Source organism: Podarcis filfolensis (assembly GCF_964270895.1).
Source record: "Podarcis filfolensis genome assembly, chromosome: 5".
Taxonomy (NCBI): domain Eukaryota; kingdom Metazoa; phylum Chordata; class Lepidosauria; order Squamata; family Lacertidae; genus Podarcis; species Podarcis filfolensis.
Window position 1 is genome coordinate 38,053,983 of NC_139608.1, and position 19,170 is coordinate 38,073,152.

Sequence of the window (19,170 nt, forward strand, 5' to 3'; positions counted from 1 at the left end):
AGAAAAGGAAACAAAAAAATAGACCACACACGCGCGCAGCTGAGCTTAGGCAACAGGATTTGCCAAACAAACACCAAAACAGGACAGGGCAAGGCCCAGCTATTTATCATTAGCTGCCGCCTCATTTTCAGTGCCTGGAAAAAATGTTATACCCTTGAGCCAAAAGGCATCTTCTTAAGATATTTGTGTGATGTGCAACAAATGAGCAACCATCGGTAGCGCTTTTGGGCAGCACAGTCTACCAGTGTGTCACCCTGCACGCGCCCCTCTGAAAATGAGTGGGTGCTGCTCCAGAGTGCTACCCCATGTACAGTTGATGCTCCTGCCAAGATGGTAAAGGGTCTGGAAACCAAGCCTTATGAGCAACAGTTGAAGGAGTTGGGTATGTTCAACCTGGTAAAGAGGAGCCTGAGAGGAGATATGATAGCCATCTTCAAATATCTAAAGAGCTGTCACAAGGAGGATGGTGCAAGGTTGTTTTCTCCTGCTCTGGAGGGTAGTACTCAAACCAATGGATTCAAGTTACAAGAAAGGAGATTCTGACTCAACATCAGGAAGAGCTTTCTGACAGTAAGAGCTGTTCAACAGTGGAACAAACTCCCATGAGACATGAGAGGTGGTGGAACTTCATTGGAGCTTTTTAAGGAGAGGTTGGGTGGTTGTTTGCCATGGATGCTTTAATTAAGATTTCTGCATTGCAGGGGGTCGGCCATGATGCCCTTTGGGGTCCCTTCCAATTCTATGATTCCTTTTGTATTGGATCAAGACATCTTCCTCCAAGGAAGGGCTTCTGTTTCAGGGATATCGCGTTTCTCAAGCCCTTGAAACGTTTCCCCAGCAAATGTGATTCTTTTCCTAGCTAGATCATTGTGATCTGGAGTGGTATTAGTAATGTGGTGGCATGAGAGTTGCATGCACCAATAGATGGTGCCTGTAATATCATGAATGGTGAGTGGTATGGCTCGTGCCACAACACCTGTCCCGTATTGTGACCTTAACAATGGTGAGGTCTTCCAGGTGAGGACCCACATAACTCATCTCAAGGCAAAGCAAAATGCAGAGAAGCTCCTTGACAGTTTAGTGCTCTTTTCCAGCTCTGAATTAATATCCCTGCTTTACCTGAGAATTCAGTTGCAAGGTGAGCATGGGAAGGTGTTATTTGACTGGACCTGTATTCTATGGTTTAACCTGAAACTTATTGAAACAAAAGTATATCATACACCAAAATGCTCAAGAGGGTGAATTCTGTGACACACAGAAAGTCTCCCAGAATTACAAAAAACACACCCTCACACACCCTTTTATTATTATTATTCACTCTTTTCTGTATGCTCTTAAACTTTTCCATGGAAATTGCTGCTAAATTTGGCTAGGTTGTGCTCATGTTAAATACTTTTTAAAGGTATTGCATGTACGTTGCATGCTCTTTCAGATGGCACTGGGCTCAATTTTTTCCATCTTAGCTACTTCAAGAAATATTGAGCTGCATACAGCACAGAGTAAAACACACACACAACACCTCAAAGGAGATGATTTGAGGCGACTTTTTGTATGTGACTAAGCTCATCTTCTTGAGCATTTTGGTGTATGATAGTGTATCTGTTGCAATAAGCTTGAAGTTGATGTTCTAGACATTGCCTTCAGACCATATTTTCTGCTCTTAAGTGCATCTTCTCTTGCTCACTCCTCCCACCCTAGGCGTTATGCTCATGGAAGGCAAAGCCCATACTTGTATTTGTTTTATTCACACATTACCCTTTCTCTCATTAGATCTCAGCGATCAACTCCTGGAAGTTGTGGGCCTTGAAGGGGCGATGGAGATGGGGCAGATCTATACTGGACTGAAAAGTGCTGGCAAGAGGCTAGCTCAGTGTTCCTCCGTTACCATCAGGTACCAATCACCCCAGGCTCTTGGTCCCTGCATCTTGCTTTTGCTCAAGTCTGCTGAGAGCTCCGGATGGTATTCAAAGCATGAAATCACAGTACAGGCAGGAAAGCATCACGTGGGGAGTGGGGGAGAGCAGAGACTGACATCTGTTTTTTGTTGTTGACTCAAATTGATGTCTTGTTGGGCCTATGCCACACATAACATTGTAGAGCTCAGGCAGCTATGGCACCCATAAAATGCAGCACTCTGTACTATAGAAGGATGGATTGAGGTTGTGTTGGAAGGGCCAAGAAGTATTTCCACCTCCTAATTAGTCCTGGGTAGGGAGATTGCTAGGCAAGGGAAGCAGCAGACTGGCTGTAGAGGTGGTAGGCAGCCATGCCTACTGGACAGTCCAAGGCGATCAACACACCACTGGTCACTGCAGCGCCAATTGCTCCTCCTGACGGCAACTGGGACTATATCCTGCTTGTGAGTAAGGGCTACTGACTGAGTGCCTATTCGTACATATGGGAAACAGGAAAGACGTGTGGAATAGATAGTCTAAGAGGTACGGAGCTGAGAGGACCTCCAGGCCCAGGGGAGCATAGTTGGGTTGAGTGACAATCTCCTTCCAGGACCTTTGACAACTGGTTGAAGCAAGCAGGAAGGAGAATGTTAAGGGTTCCTTTGGGCAGGTTGTAAGAGGCTTCAAGCTGGTCTGTGAGAGACTTAAGCGAAGAAGAAGGTACCTTGCACTCCTCTCCCTTGACCTCTGTTGCAGGTCCTTGTTGCAATCCTCTCTGTTATTTTTAATACTAAGTTCCAATTTTCTAGTGGTGCATTTGAAAACGAGATGGCAAAAAGTCCTAAATGGGCAGAAATATAGAGGTGTATTTGAGATTAGAACAAAAGTCCATTGCACACAAGGAGTGTTCTAGGAAGACAGGTAGCAGGTTCACATATAAGGTGAATGACATTTAAGAGGTGGATCTGAAATACAGAAATTGACTGTGGTCTTCCTTGCACTCCTCAACAGATTGCTGAGCCATCTCCATTGTGAGTAATAGAATGTAGGGCTAGACCACCTTGTTTTTCTCCCTCTTTGCCAAAAATGTTTGTTATTATCAGCTTGCAGCAAGATACAGTTTCTGCCCGGCTTGTCCACTTCAGTTTTGTTAACTTTTTCACACTGCCTTGTTTGTGGGTTCCAGGACAACCAAGCTTTTGCCCATGCAAGTGGATGGAGAGCCCTGGATGCAGCCACCTTGCACAGTGAGTAGTTGCATGTCATGAAAGGGATCTGGGATATGCAAGTGTAGCTCATCTGTCAGTGCTAGAAGCTATGGAAGATTGATCTCTAGAGCAGGAGTGACCAATGTTATGTCCTGCAGATGTTGTTGGATTACAGCTTCCATCATCCCTGGCCATTGGTCATGCTGGCTGGGGCTGATGAGAACATCTTGAGAATACCATGTTGGCTGTCCCTCTTCTGGAGAATGAACTGCAGGTGAGACCCAGATCTCAGTTGTGGATCCTGGACAGGGGCTACGTTTCAAAATCAGCTTTTATTTCACATGGAAACAATGAAGCAAAATAACTATAATATCCTAGCAAATAGCCCTCTACAATTTTAGAAGGAGAAAGCATGATTTTCCTGTCTCCTTTGATGTCATATTCTCAAACCCTTTCTCAGCAATGACAGTCATATTTGTATTCCTAATGGAAAATCAAAGGGGAAAGAGAGAGAGACCTATGGTGGTTGTACACTGCTACAACATTATGGACATTGCTGTATCTTCTGTGTCTCCACACCATTGTGCATCATCTGAAGATCAAAGGAGGATGTGGTAGACATGTAAAAAAGACAGATTGTCCTCTGTTATTTGTGAATGAGTAGAACAGAATGTTGCAATGAACAATTTCAGCTGAAAATAAAGGATCTTAAGATTCATGTGTACATACAAATGTCACCAGTGGTCAGGAAATAACATTAGGAACATTTTCCTCATTGGTCATTGAAAACCTTGTATAGTGCTTTTTCTGTTTCCTAGGTTTCCCTATGGGAGTTGAAACCCTTTGGCAGAGAAGCATTGGTTGTAACTGTATACTGGTGGTGGTATAAAAATCTTCCCAAAAGCTGAGCACCTGGAGGCATCTAGGGATCCAGTTCCTTTTTCTGTGTGATGCTGAATACCAGCCCCCATCCTTCATATTGCATTGAGGCCTTATCCTTGTGGCAGATGACTTGTCAGACAGGAAGTGCTTTATGTGGCTTCCTGGGAGCCTGCCAGCCAGCCCTGAACCATCTCAGGGGGTTGTCCTGATCCTCTGCTGCCTCCACACCCACCCAGAGGTCTTAAGGTCGTATCACAGTGCTGCCTCCAGTTTGATTGGTATTCCGATAAGCAGCCTTGCTCATGTTGCATAAGGAACTGGGCAGACTTGTCCTTCCTTTCCCTGCTTCTTGATGCAACAGGTGTGGGGGTGGAACTTGTGAGCAGCGCCTCTCTTGATGGGGGCTTGATCGGGTCACAGGAGGGCACTCTGGGACCTCATACATTTAAAGCAGTCTTATACAACAACATCTGGATGGCCATAGGCTCCTCATCCCTGCTTCCATCCGTGAAAGCAAAAGCACTGTGGCAGTTTAAAAGGGCTGCTGGATAAAATCAGGCACAGGTTCAAGTGCAGATGTGGCCTACTGGAACTGCCCAGTTTTCAATGGGATACTGTCCCTGACACCCACATACAATCCACAGCAAGGTGCCCACTGGGTCACTTATCCAAGGCATCTTCACTTGGTTGCAGGTGGTCAAAAGCCAGGTGCAAAATTTCGCCTGGCTAATTTCGAACACTGCTTATACCACTTAAAAAGTCCTGGCTTCCCCTCAAAGAATCCTGGGAACTGAAATTCATTAAGGATTCTTCAGAGACCCCTATTCCTCTCGCAGAGCTACAAGTCCAAAAGTTCCTTGGGATGAGGGATTGATTGATAAACCACTCCGAGAATTATGGGTCTCTGATGGGAATAACAACTCTCAGGCCCTTAACAAACTACAGCTGCCAGGATTCTTGGGATGGGGGAACCATGACCCTTAAGGTGATATAGGTATGGGGCAGAAGGTCTTAGGGTCAACCCCTGGCATCTCCAGCCAGAACTAGGAAAGGCCGCTGCCTGAAATTCCAGGGAGCTGCTGGCAGTCAGTGTGAACAGTACTAAGCCAGGTGGACCTGCATTGCTGGGGTTGGACCTTTGGGGTCCCTTCCAGCTTCTACAGTTCAATGATTCTATGAGCAGTGGGTCAGATTTGGCATAAGGCAGCTTCCTATGTTCCTTGAGCTCTTGGCATAATGGCTGTGCAGAAACAGCAATGCTCTAATCCCGATGCTATTTCTTTCCGTTCAGATTAAAATCACCCACAAAAGCCAAGTGCCGATGTTACTGGGACCTCCCCAAAAGAGCAGCTTCTTCTTCCTGAGGAGGAGGAACCGAACTCGAGACTAATCTGCAAGCAAGCAAAAGAACAATCTTCCGAAGCAGCAGTTCTCCATTCCAGTGGCAGTCGACCGCACAGGGGAAAGCCTATGGAAAGAAACCTTCATCTCTTCAGATCTCCTGGCTTCTGAATCTGCTTCGGAAACATCAGTCTGGAGGCAGCATTATGAACTCTTAGTGGAAAATAACAGGGTTGGCATTCGGCAGCCGAACTGAAATAGCGGTGTGGGTTTGTATATACATGCACACATAGCCACATTCTCTAAATATCACTGGCAGGGATAACACTAACATTGATGGTTCAGGGGGATTTTTCTCCTCCGCAGCGCCACAGTCTAAGGAGGAGAAACTCTCAAAACTGCTCTGGTTGGACTGTGGCGAGAGCTGGGACTGTTCTGAGGAGAGCTGTTCTAGGCGGCCATGAATTGCACAGCCCTGTCTGAAAGCAAACAAACAGACATGGAAAACGGCATGTCTGACGTAGCCCTGCAGATGGGATGTGGGATCTTTTCCATTTATTCGGACTCTTTAGAACCCCAGAAGCTGCTGTTAAAACACCAAACTTGGCAAAGAAACCGAGCTTCACTTATTTATTTATTTTTAAAGTATGTCAGAAGACTTTTGGCATCTCGCTGTGCTGCCCTCTTGGGTCACCAAATCCTACACATGATAAGAAATGTTCTTTATTTATTTTTTCCTTATCTTGGGGGGGGGGGAAACACCGGGGGAGGTAAGAAGGGAAAGGAGGAGGGCACATTATTATCCACCACCCCCAAACTCTTACAACAGCAGTGTCTTTTGCTAGCTTGGTTCTAATTTTATTTTATTTTTTTAAGCAGAAACTGGTTAGGCGTTCCATTTCAGAGGCTTATGAATGCAGAAAGCAGAGATTGCCAAGTGTGGAAACCAGAAAGAGTGAAGTTGACAATAAAAAAGGCAGGAGCCTTTTTTGGCAGTAGAAAGCAAACTCAGGGTACTTTAAATGTAGGAATAACAAGTCAGTTTGGTCTATGATGACGATGACAACCTCACCAACTTGGGGATCCTTTCAGTTTAGATGTAGGCCACGCTTCTCTCTGTTAATATTTTTGCGTTCTCCGTTCAGTTCTGGACGCTTTTCTTTTCTTCAGTCTGACCACATCTGACACATGTGAACATGTTTTTAAGTTTTCTAGGCAGCACTGATTGAGAGCTCTGCCAGAACTCACTCTCGTCATGGGACTGACTTTAGTCCAGTGGCAAAAATTGCAAATCAAGTGCTGGATGTGTTACAACGGCCTAAACATGTGGCAAGGATTGAACCCCAAAACCAAGAGCCAACTCCATGGCTGGCATTTGAATGTCATTAAAGGCCAGCTTGGTCCCATGATGAAATGTAAGCATACACAGAGGTCATCCTAAAGAGCTAATATTCCCCCCCCACCACCATGTATTTGTTCCTGTAACAGAGCAGCACAGAAGAGAACTCTGAAAAACTCACAAAGAGGAGAGATTAAAATGGCTCTATGTTTGAATATGAATTGAATACCCAGGTTAGCTGCTATTCTTCCATGCTCTAACTCTTTTAACTGCATAGACTGTGAGTCAGATTTTGAGTTGTCCAAATGCAAAACTTGGCAGTCAAGCCACATTGGGTTTGGATCCACCAGTAGCCCACATGCCACCTTGGTGCAATTCCTATTTTTTCTTCAAGAGAGGAATCCACGAACAGCTTGAATAGCCTGTAACCTAACTCCTCTTCAAAGCAGACCAGTCATTGGCAAATGGGCCTATGAAAGATTGTTTTTATTACATCATCAAAGGAAAAGAGTCTGAGCCAGACGATGTTCTTAATGTAACCTTCTTCTGTGTGAGATAGCCTTGCAGGATTTTGTTTGGGTGGCTCTTTGCCCTGGTTTGAAGCCGCTCAGGGTCAGCAAGCATGCCTCATTCACATTTAACCGCAGAAGAATAAGGAAGTGTTAACTGACTCTCCTTGTTGGCTGACAGGACCACGTGGAAGGCTCGCCTCTACATATCTGAAAGAAAGGAATGCAATCTTTGATTTATTCTTTGAAAGTGGAAAAAGCTGGTGGCACAATTCCAACTATTATGCCTATTTATTTTACTGCTTAAATAATGAGGAAGGGTGTTCTCAGCTAATGTCATTCTTTCTAGATGAAGTCACTTGGCTTCACCTAGAACAAACCCTGCCTAACACTCTCAATAAGCTAGGAAATCTGGTGGAGACCTTGACATCCATGACAACATGACTGTATTTTCATAGATAACTGCGTTGCCGTCACGAACCCCACAGTGTTACATTTGGGACCCATTCAGATGATAGCATTTATCTGAGCAAGAAGCAAAAGGCAGAACAAACTGTGGTGGCTGTGCAGATTTGTTCTTACAGCTGGAAATTGAGGAATCTCCCCAAAGAGGGATATTTTGGCTTTGTGGTCTCAGGAATGATTAAACCCTAGTTACTGCATTACCTCTTTAGGGCTGCATGACAGCTGCTTCCACAGAGGGACCATTTACACTCGACAAGTCTCCATGCGCTGCTTATTTCTGTGGGGCAGAAGATACCCCATTGGCTGCCAGCTACATTATCGTACCTGCTTCCCTTTCTCCCTTCCCAAAGCTCCATTTCCTTCATGCTCAACTCACCTGTCTCTGAATGTTTTTGCATCACAATATCATTGTCTCTTTTCTGCATTCTGCTTTTCAGGGTTTTTGGTTCAATGCTGCAAATATAGCTTGTTCTCTCTTTTCTCAAATATAATTATCTTCTGCCATTGAATTGATATTTGGCTTGGTTTGGTTTGGGTTTAATTGACTGTACAGCAAAGAACAAAGGAAAATAATTTATCCAGAAGCCAGCAACTAGAAGCTCAGGATTCTTGAGTTGCCAAGGAGAAAAACAACATAGCACAAATTCTGTCCCCCTTGGGGATTTCCATGCAGTTGCAACTAAATCTTAGCCCACTTTATCAATCTGGTGCAAAAGTCAAGGAGAGGCAAGTGTTAAGCACTAGGCATTTCTGTCTCCCCCAATCTGGTACCCTCCAGATACTCTGGACTGTAACTGGCCATTGTCCTGACCATCATCCCTGACCATTGTCCATGCTAAGCTATAGTCGAAAATACATGGAGAGCACCAACTTGGGGAAGACTGAAGTAGATTCTTAACAATAAAGGTAGTAAGATGCTAACCGAGAAAACTAAAGGCAATGGGCCAGGATTCAGTACATTGAAAATATTAGTTTCTCCCTCTCTGAAATATGAGGACATGCCTATGCCACAAATTTAAGCTGGGTTGCTGATGAGTCCCTTCCTCAGGGAACTATCATTCTATGAAGAGGACCAGTAGCAGAATTCTCAGGCCCCTAACAAAAACTATAAATCTTACCATTTGTTGGGGGAAGTCATAACAATTAAATTGGCATAAAGCACAACTATGAAACTGGTGTTTGTAGACATGCTGTGGGTGATTTGATTCAGGACTAGCAAGCTGGCTTACTGAGGAGCTCATAATCTTGTTTCTTATAGGACTGTTCAACTGATAAAATTGCGCTGGTTTAATTATAACTAAATCCACCTTCTGACCAAGGATTACTGGTATCTGGATTTGAAATAATTCTGGAAAACCATCAGTGGCTCAATTGTTAAAATGGAGCAGGAAAACAATCACAGAAGGAAGGAGTCTATATAAACAGTAAATAAATGTTCAAAAAAAAATCTTTAACCAGACAGGCAGTGTAGAAGTAGCTGAGATTTGTGAAGAATAGAAATCAAGAGCTCAGAATGAGTTATGGGCAACCAAAGGCACATTAAAAACGAACAAATTCTCATAAAGAAAGCAGCTGGGCTAAATTCATATCTTAAAATCAGATTTAACAAAGGTTGGTGGAGATTAGGTAAGAATAGGAAATAGATTCTCTTCCAGACTAGCAAAATGAGATTCTGAGGGTCCTGGAGAAAATTACAATTGAATGGTTCAGGGGACAAGAATATATTTGCCAGATTCCATGCCTAAGTACTCACTAACACTTATCAGTTGGTCAGCTTTAAACAACTGACTGATTGTCACAATTATTAGGGGCCAAATAGTGCTTTGCTGTCAGGTGTGACTGAGGCTTTGCTACATTTCTGAAATGTCAAAGCATCACAGAGATGCTTGGTGATTAAGAAGGAAGTAGGAAGGTGCTGTACTTTCAGGGGGGGGAATAGCAAAGTTAGCTCCAATGGCATGGGAAGACAGCAACCTTGCTGAAGCTAATACATCTAATTTTAGATGCCTTTAGAAAATATAACAATGAGCTGGGTTGCATGTAATGTAACCCTAAGTCAAACCATGGCTTAGCTTGAACACCCAAGCATGGGGGCTCCTGGGAGGAGATCACAGCAGCTCCACTCATGATCCTCCTGCTGCTGAGCTAAGCCATAGTTTGGCTGAGACTGTCCTTTGAACCCCAGGCTCATGGCTTGTCTCCTCCAGACAAACCACAAACTGTAAACACAAGAACAACATTCAGTTGCCCCTCATGTTTAGTCTGGAGTGACACCAACCACAAACCTGGGATTGGATGAAACTAAGCCAAACCATAGCTAAGCTCATGGCAGTCCAGGAGGAGGAGTTACAAAGGCGCCACCATCTCCTCTCCGGGAACTTGCACATTCACACTAAGCCACTGTTGACAGTTTCACTTAATATTAATCAGGGCAGCCAAAAACAAAGTAGCATTTTTAGTGGTTCCCATTCAGTAACAAAAATAATAATCTAAAAACCACAGTATACCAGCCAGGCTAGACGTCACCTCTTATTTGATACCCTAATACAAATAAATTTAAAAAGGATATCCTGCATATCACTGGAAACATTCTGGAGAACAGCCAACAAGAGGCATGAAATGACACGCTGCCTGATGTTTACTTGGAAGTTAAGTCCTACTGCAATCAAGGAGACTTACTCCCTCCTAAACATACACAGGATGCAGATGACAACCCAATCCTAAATCTGGTGCACTTAATGTGAAAATGAACATTTATGATCAGGCTGCTCTGGGTCAGTAGGCAAGCCAAGAAAAAGATTTAGATGGCTAAAAAATAATAATATTATCCAATTCCTATAGGGTTAGAGAAAGGTTGCTGAGATGGCTTATAAAAAAAAGGGGTTAAGAAACAATGCATTGTTTGCCCTCCAAAAATCCACCCTCCCATACAGGGAGAGAAAAATAGCCAGAGGGCAGACATTGAATGAAGGAGAGATACTTAAACAGCAGAAGTGGTTGTAGAGCATCACAGCAGCTTTAAAACCCAGATGATCTGGCCACACTCAAGAATCCCATAATTTAAAATAATCCTTGCCTTCCACCCAGTGCCAAGTATAACTTGGCAAATTGAAGGCTTTAACATGCTCTTTTATTAGTACACAGCTCTAGAGGCATCTCAACAGTAAGCAGTAAGCTACAGACATTTGCACAAATGAACAAAACATGAACTAGCAAAACCTTGCAGCAGTATGTTTAAGTAGGGTTGCAGCTAGGCTTTGGTAATCAGAACAATCTGGGATAGTGCCGTTTTCTGTCATCCCCCCCCCAAGTGTATTAGTGGTTAGAGCAGGGGTCAGCAACCTTTTTCAGCCGTGGGCCGGTCCACCGTCCCTCAGACGATGTGGTGGGCCGGACTGTATTTTGGAAAAAAATATTAACGAATTCCTATGCCCCACAAATAACCCAGAGATGCATTTTAAATAAAAGCACACATTCTACTCATGTAAAAACATGCTGATTCCCGGACCATCCGCGGGCCAGATTGAGAAGGCGATTGGGCCACATCCGGCCCACGGGCCTTAGGTTGCTTACCCCTGGGATAGAGCAATGTTAGTGAGCAAAACATTCTGCAGTGTCCACTCATCCCCTCTGCAGCCCCAAGAAACAGGTTGCTGTGCATCTTCTTTATAGAAAGGAAGCTGAAGATGAAAGATAAGACAAGCCTGGGAACCCACAGCTTCCGGTGTGCACCCTGCAAACCTCAAAGGACTTGCTCCGTGGTGGCTTGCACCCTAGTTTTTGAATGCCTTCCCTAAAGAGGTATACCTGGTGCCTGGTGCCTACTTTACAATCCTTCTGGTACTAGGTTAAGGCTACAGCCCTAACCCCACTTACATGGTAATAAGCCTCATTGAATCCAATGAGGGACTTATTTCTGTTCTGAGTAAACGTGGTGAGGATTGCAGCCTAAAATAACCCCTTGGAAGGTTTCCTTCATTGGAGGTATTTAGGCAGAGGTTGGATTCTCATCTGTCACTGATGCTTTAGTTGAGATTCCCGCATTGCAGGGGGTTGGACTAGATCATTGTTTCCCAACCTTGGGTCTCCAGCTGTTTTTTCTGACTACAATTCCCATCATCCCTGACCACTGGTCTTGCTAGCTAGGGATGATGGGAGTTGTAGTCCAAAAACAGCTGGAGACCCAAGGTTGGGAAACACCGGACTAGATGACCCTCGAGGGCCCTTTGAATTCTACGATTCTATGGTTTTTATTTACCCAGGCATGTAATGTGTTTTGCATTATTTAGCTGCTGTCTATGGCTGCTATCGTTGGTGTTTTATTGTATCGCATTAGGTATTAATTCGTTATCTGTTATATACCACTGTGGACTCCGTTTTGAAGAAGGATTCTATAGAAATGCTTTGAAATAAATAAAATAGGCCTTTAAATCTCCCAGCGTGGCAAGAGACATCCTGCCTGTTCTCTTGCCAGCTCTGTCATCTGCTCCTCCCCTTCTTTCTGTGAGGCATACCTGGCGCTCTGATCAATTACAGGAAGCAGGGGAGATGGTGGATGAAAGAGCTAGGAGGGAACAGGCAGGAGGAGCCATAGCTGGCTTACCTCCTCCTGCAGCACTTGGAAGTTGAAAGGGGGTTGAATATTCCGCACTCCCAATCTGGCAGCCCCACCTGCCTCATATAGAACCATTTGATTTTCTTTTTCCTGTGCTTAGATCTAAGTCAGATATGAGGAATGTGTGACCCACTAGCCCTTGGAGTCCAGCTGCTATCAGCTCCAGCCAGCATGGCCATGGCCAGGGGTGAAGGGAATTGCCGTTCAGCAAGATCCCTAAGCAGGCACGTGCCACGTTCATAAGCTGGTCTTTCGCTTATTTTTTGCCTCACAAAGGCAAATTTAGTATATGGAATCATCATTTATGAGCTCATTAGTGTGAGAGAGCTTGGGACAAGGTTTTTTCTTCCTTTTCCATTTCATTCTTTCTCCATTTACTAGAACTTTGGAAATTCTGGCTCGTATCAGAATGGCAACTCTTTGTACAACAGCCCTGCTCCTTGTGTGGCTGTATGCTTACTGTGGTTTGTTCCTGAACTGCAATCTCTTTTTCAGGGCGAGGTTATGCCTTTTAGGCAGAAATGGGTCTGGTCGAGTGGTTTCCATCACTGCATCTCTATGCTGCAAAGGAGTGCGCCCATTAGACTTCTGCCCCTCTCCTGCAGGAGGCAACAACCTGTCCTGTTCACTCTGCAGGCCTGAGGGAGCTCAGGCAGAAGCAGCAGGAGCCCAGTTTGGCTTTTGCATTGTCAAGAGAGCAACTGATGTGAATTCCAGCTGTGGGGTTTTTATTCCAGGTGATGACTCATTAGCCCAGCTTGATCTCCAGCCCAGGCAGAGTATACAGGCTGACAGCCAGACAAAGCAGCGTTTATTTGTGAATGTCGCAAATGCCTTCTGCATACAGCCAGTGCCCAATTCACAGAGAGCTCCTCTAGGGCCATTGGGGGGGTGCTATGCTGGCTTCTCCAGTGACATTAGCAGCTTGCTTTATTTTGTGTGGCAGGCAATTTGTGGACTTAGCACTTTGCAGAAAAGCAGGCCAAACACTCTGCTCACTGGGGTAAAGTGCTGTTTACACTCCTGCATTTACATCAGTGTAGAACTTTAGCCAAGGAATCTGGGGGTCTGCAGCTGGAACCTTTTGCATAAAGTAAAGGCAGTTTCAGTAAGAAACCTTGTGATACTCCAGTATCTGCACCATGTCTGTTCCTTGCTTATTTCTCTTTCTGTCACTCTGCACATTCAACTTCTTTTCTCCTCCCATTCTCAATCTGCACATCTACCATAGTTTCCTCTCCCATCCCTGATCTTTCTGCCCCTCAGTGCTCTGAAGTGTATTTTGGGATATTGCCTAGAAGATAGATTCTGGGGGAATGTAGCTTGCTGAACAGCCATCCAGGATGAAACTTTGAGTCAAATTATTTGCTGTGCTCTGCTTCTCCATGTCGTGAAGGACTGTGCCAGAGCTTCCGATCTCTTGTCAGTTTAGTGGGCTGCTTCCTTAGGCCTGGTCACCATCTTGCAGAATACCAGCAATGTGCCCCTTAGAACAGCTGGGCAAGAATGCTAAACAGTGCCACCTCCACCACTGTACGAAATGGCTCGATGCACCACTTTGGTGCCTAAGGAATCGCTGCCCAGTTAAAACAATTCCACTCCAAAGAAATGCAGTCCATTCATATGGCGGTGCTAGAAGCCGGCTCACAATCCACATTCATCACATAATGACTGTTGAGGAAACCAATATTTGCATATATGAATGAAACATGAGCCTTTACCAATTAATCCCTGCAGCGACAACATTTGCACCATCCAGTTCCACCTCAAATGCAACATTTCCAGGTGGAAACATTTCACACGTTCAGCTGAGTCACCAGGTGTTGGGTAATCCAGTTCTGAGAAACTGAATTATATGTGTGCATGCCTGAAACAATCCAACATATATAAAGTATGGAAGCAGTTCCTCTGGTTTTTGGTGGGGTTTTCTTTTTGGTGGAGTGCTGTTAGTGTCATTCATGGGATTGCTTAATTCCTAGGGGTCCATCCCACTGCTAAGCACCCGCCACCTACAATGCTTTTATTCAGGAATCATGGCCTTACTGTTGAAATCCATGCTGACGAGGAATGTAGGAAACTGCTTTTATCAAGTCAGACCATTGGTTCATCCACCTGAGTCCTGCCTGCACTGGCAGGCAGCAGCCTTCCAGGGTTTCCCAACCCTGCCTGGAGACGCTGGGGATTGAACCTGGGACATTCTGCATGCAAAGCATGGGCTCTACCATTGAGCTACAGCCCATCCCTCAATGACACGACCATCCTTGCTCCTGTCACTCTCGCTATCTGGTGGATGAAGTTGCTCTGTCCCAGTTCGGTTCATGCTCATAAACCTTCTGAGGAAACAACACAGCAGTCCCGCGATATAAATTCAGCATATGACGACACCAAACCACAAGCAAAACTCCCGATTGAAAACTTGGTATGCACAACGTTTGCCTCTGTTGCAGAAGCTACCAGACTAAACTGCACTTCACTAGCATCTCACTAACCAATCTTCGGGGACTCTCAGTGCAGCCAGAGAGAGGACCAGGTACGTAATGGGGCAAAATGGGCATCTCTCCATTTAGGCTGTAATCAATGCACACCTCCCGCCTAGTGTATTGTGTGAATACAGGCAGCTAGAGTTAATCCTGTTCCTCACCATGAAATGTACTGTATATCCTCCTGAGCATGGACTGCTCTTCCTCCTTTCCCATGGATCTCGATGTAGTTCCCTGCATGGAATTGTGTGAATTCGTAATGTAGCTCATGTTTATATGTAAATCCTAACCGATGTGGTTTTACATCAAATAAAATGACAATGAAGTAATGGCTACTTCTGGAGCAACTTTTGATTGAGAGAGCCAGCTGGGGTATCATCGACTGCACTTTTCCAGGCACAATAGCATGACAGTGCCGCTGTTGTCTCGTGTGAATGAAAATAAGCATCCTGTGTCCGGATTGCAGTAGTTCTCCAAGAAACTTTCTGATTGTTCAGTGTTCAAGGGCAACACAAATGCAATGAGTAGAAAGGAGGACCTAAAAAAGCAAGGGCACCTTCTGCAAAACAGGCCATAGCTAGCCCAGGTACCGGAAAACAACAGCATCAAAACAAACAGTGATGACAAAACAGAGGAGAACCCCAGTCGTAGGCACAGAGTAGGATGGTGGTGATCCCATTGTTCTCTATGCAAGAGAAAGAATAAAAATGACACTTGACCTGCTCAACCACATTTACAGTTGCCCATCATTCAAGTAGCCATTGGTTACAAGTCATTAGGGGACCAATGGCAACCCCAGACTCTCTGTTTTCTGGTGTTGGTGTAGCACACATGCACCACTTTATTGGCGTAATTGTAATACAACCCAGCCACAGCAGAGTCCTTGGCTCCAGGCTATCATTACATTGTCTGTCTTGGGAAAGCGCTCATCATAACATCCCATTTCCACAATCAAGCCCGTAATACCAGCTGCAGTCAACAGCAACGTCAGTCCAAACCAAAATGAAATCTGAGGCTCCTCTCGCAGGCAATTGGCAAAATACACTCTAACCAAGGTTCTGGGAGTTCCTTCACTTTTAGCTGGTATGTTCTTGAAGACCACATGTTGGATCTACCAAGTCATTCATTCACAGTTTATTGGAACATAGTCAGACCACTGGTTGGTCTATGTATTGCCCAGTTATCATTCATGGCCATTGGCCATGGTGGCTGATGGGGAGTCCAATAACATCTGGAGGGTACTGCATTGGCTTCCCCTGGATATTCCAACCTGAACAGAGCTGTGAGCTCTTGCTTCTAGCCCTGACACCTAAGGGAGACTTTAGATCACCTGCCTTCCTTGAAACTGGGTGAAGGGCATTGGACTGTCATTTGTCCTGTATAAATAACAAATTCTGGATAGGAAGCATTTTGCCCTTGAGCTCCCATGTCTTCTACACGTACTTGGCCCATCTCCAGCTATGACAAAGTCATGAAAGAATTGTTGGGATGCTGTAGAAGCAGGGGACTTCCAATCATTTCATCTTCTTCGTGTTTTGGAAGTCCAACAAAAAAGCAAGCCCAGTTGTAGCAGTGACGGAACATTTCCATTCATTTTTTTAAACGGAACATTTAATTTTAAAATAAAAAGACTGATTTATGTCATTGTAGCCGGTATAAATCAAAGCTCCTGGTTTAAAAATAATCAGTTTCTTTCCCCTCCCCGTCACCCTCCACCCCAGGAGAACAAAAATAAAAGGCAGCAGCAGGCAAGCTCACGTGTCTCCAAAACCAAAGAAAAAACTCCATGTGAAAGGTATTGTGTTAAATTTAGAGCCTATGGTTGTTGGGGGTTTTTTTTTTAGAATGGGTTATATTTAGGCAAATTTATTCTACCCTCTCTCCAGCAGAGCTTCAGTGGAAAAGTATAATGTAGAAGGCAAAGGATGACTTCAAACAGTTTCTTCCATCAAACCAGCTAATAAAACAGGCTTTGTCGAGGCTGCAGAACCATCATTCCATGGGTCCACCACTTAGCCTTAGATATAATTTTATACCCGAAAAATTGCACAGACTGGACATAATTTTAGAGGCCCAGCCTGAATTATATCCTCCTGGCCACTTGCCAGAACAGATGGGTCCAAAGCTTCCCCCCCACAAAAAACCCCCAAACCCATTGGAACTGTTCAAGCTGTCACTGTGAGCTGCCATAGCATATGCACATGTGCTAAGGAGGCCCAGAGGTCAGTTGCATGCATGGCCCATGAATGTATTAACAGACCCACATGTGTTCAATACACATGACTCCCCCCCCCGAATTCTGGGGGCTGTAGTTTGTTAACGGTGCTGGAAATAGTAGCTTTGTGAGGGGGAGACTATTAGTTCCCAGGGTTTTTTGGAGGGAGTCATATGCTTTAAATGTGCATTGAATATGTTTCAAATGTATATAATGTGGATCTGGAGTTATGGCGGTGGATATTGTTCCTACATATTCACACACCCATGACAACACCTTGCAAAGAATACTGCCCATTTAAACCTTAATAAATCTTCCCCAGAGTTACTTAAGAAAGTCCTGAAAGGAAGACAGAAAAGAAGCAGCCCAGGCCAGGGAGTTCATAACCATCACTTCCTGGAAGTGGCCTCAGAGAAAGGTTGGGGCTCCCGGCCTCCTTCCTGACACAGGGATGGACAAATCCATCTCTGTTTGATCTGTGTCATTTTTGCGTTTGATTATTCATAAATTTGTTCTGTCCCATTCCTGTACATTTGTTTACGGAAAGCATATGCTGTGACGTGCATTTTTGGCATGTCTCCTGAACATATCACAAAATTTGGAGAAGTGCAAAATCAGAAAGATAATCACATTCTGATCTCTGTGTTAATCCCAGTGATGTGAATTAGGTCGATTCACTTAAAACACAGACCAAATTATTTTTTTCTTCAGTTATATCCTGGGGCTACATAAGAAAGACTTGTGTGCCTTGAGAGAAGGCCGACAAGAAGAAGTACAGGCCAGGGAGTTTGTCACTGGCTTCTGAAATCAGTGTGAGATAACACAGGCCTGTATGTTGAGCCATTTGTTTGTTTTTATATTTTTAAACTGCAAACTGCCTTGGCAAACAAGCGGTATATAAATACAATGAATGAATGAATGAATGAATGAATGAATATCTCTCATGTGATTCTATGTTAGCCCTCCAATTTTGTCATGGTGCCTACAGACAGCATAAAGCACAAGTAGCCAACGCCCATCAGCATGGCCAATGGTCAGAGGGAATGAGAACTGGAGTCCAATGACATCTGGCTTTCCATGATTCCTTCCCAAAGATGCCAAGGTTCTGTTGCTATCAGCATACAAAACTCTCCCTGTCACCAAAATGTGGGGTATCTACAATGCAGTCAAACCAACAATGCATGTTTGCTAGATAGGCTGAAGCTCACAGAGTTTTCCTGTAAGTTTGCTAGAGAGAACGCTGAAAGATGCTCCCACTGTGCCCTGACCCGGGGAGGGCATAACAGAGATATACAGTGGCGGAGCTTCATATGGGGGGCGGAGAGCAGGCGGGGGCATGGCTGGCACATGTCCTGGGGGCGTGGCACCCAGCATGGGGGGGCGGCTGCGATGGCACCCCACCGGGGTCGTGGTGCCGGAGGCGGTGCGCTGCCCCCGCCCCCCTCTTCCTCCTCCAGTGGATATATATACCAGTATTCTGAGTGAGTAAATGTTATTTTTACCTTTTTACCTTTTACAAGATTGTGGGATTTAAAAAGGGAGAAAATACCAGGAGAATCCAGTATGCCTTAAAGCATTTTGTATTACTTAAATTAAAAAGCTAAAACTAGCCTATCTAAACTTTCTTTTAAGTGATACACTCTGCTGAATTCACAAATCTGAGGAAAGAATGATAATATCTAATGAATATATCCTCTCCTAGCATCTATACTTATTCCTACACAAAGCCTCTAAGTAGCCCAGCAAGTACAGTAGAGCTTGCCTAGGAACTGAACCCAGGACCTCTTGAACTCTAAGTGACCATCATGCCCCTAGACTAGCAAGCTCAACTTGCCTTATGCTTTCATTCCTGACCATATAGGTGTATGTGTGTATATATATATGTGTGTGTGTGTGTGTTTGCTCTTAGAGAAAGACGTGAAAAGACATGAATTAAAGATAATCCTCGCTAGGAAAAAGATAAAGTAACTCTCTCAGCAAGGAGAAGGTGAAACCTCGCAACAAGCTGCTCTGCTTCCTCGTGCAACCCGCCTGTCTGTCTGAAACAGCAACTGACGCCAAAGCATGACTTGGAAGCACTCACTGGCCCGGACCCAAGTGTTCCCACAAGTTTAATTACATTGCTATCAGTTGAACAATTCATAGGAGCATGTTAAGATCAGAACAACTCAACGGGTTGTGAATTGGTAGTGTTTTTATAAGTTTTTATAAGCCACTAGAG

General features: G+C 44.5%; 1 protein-coding gene across 1 annotated transcript in view; it reads left to right on the forward strand.

Annotated features, from left to right (window-relative positions):
- The window catches only part of DGKG (diacylglycerol kinase gamma), a 121,147-nt gene extending 106,084 nt beyond the window's left edge, over positions 1-15,063 (forward strand). The window contains 4 exon segments of the mRNA XM_083616262.1: positions 1,771-1,891; positions 3,082-3,142; positions 5,277-5,319; positions 5,322-15,063. Coding sequence (XP_083472388.1) covers positions 1,771-1,891; positions 3,082-3,142; positions 5,277-5,319; positions 5,322-5,497 — 401 coding nt within the window. The 3' untranslated portion in view covers positions 5,498-15,063.
- Positions 15,064-19,170: the final 4,107 nt, after the last annotated feature.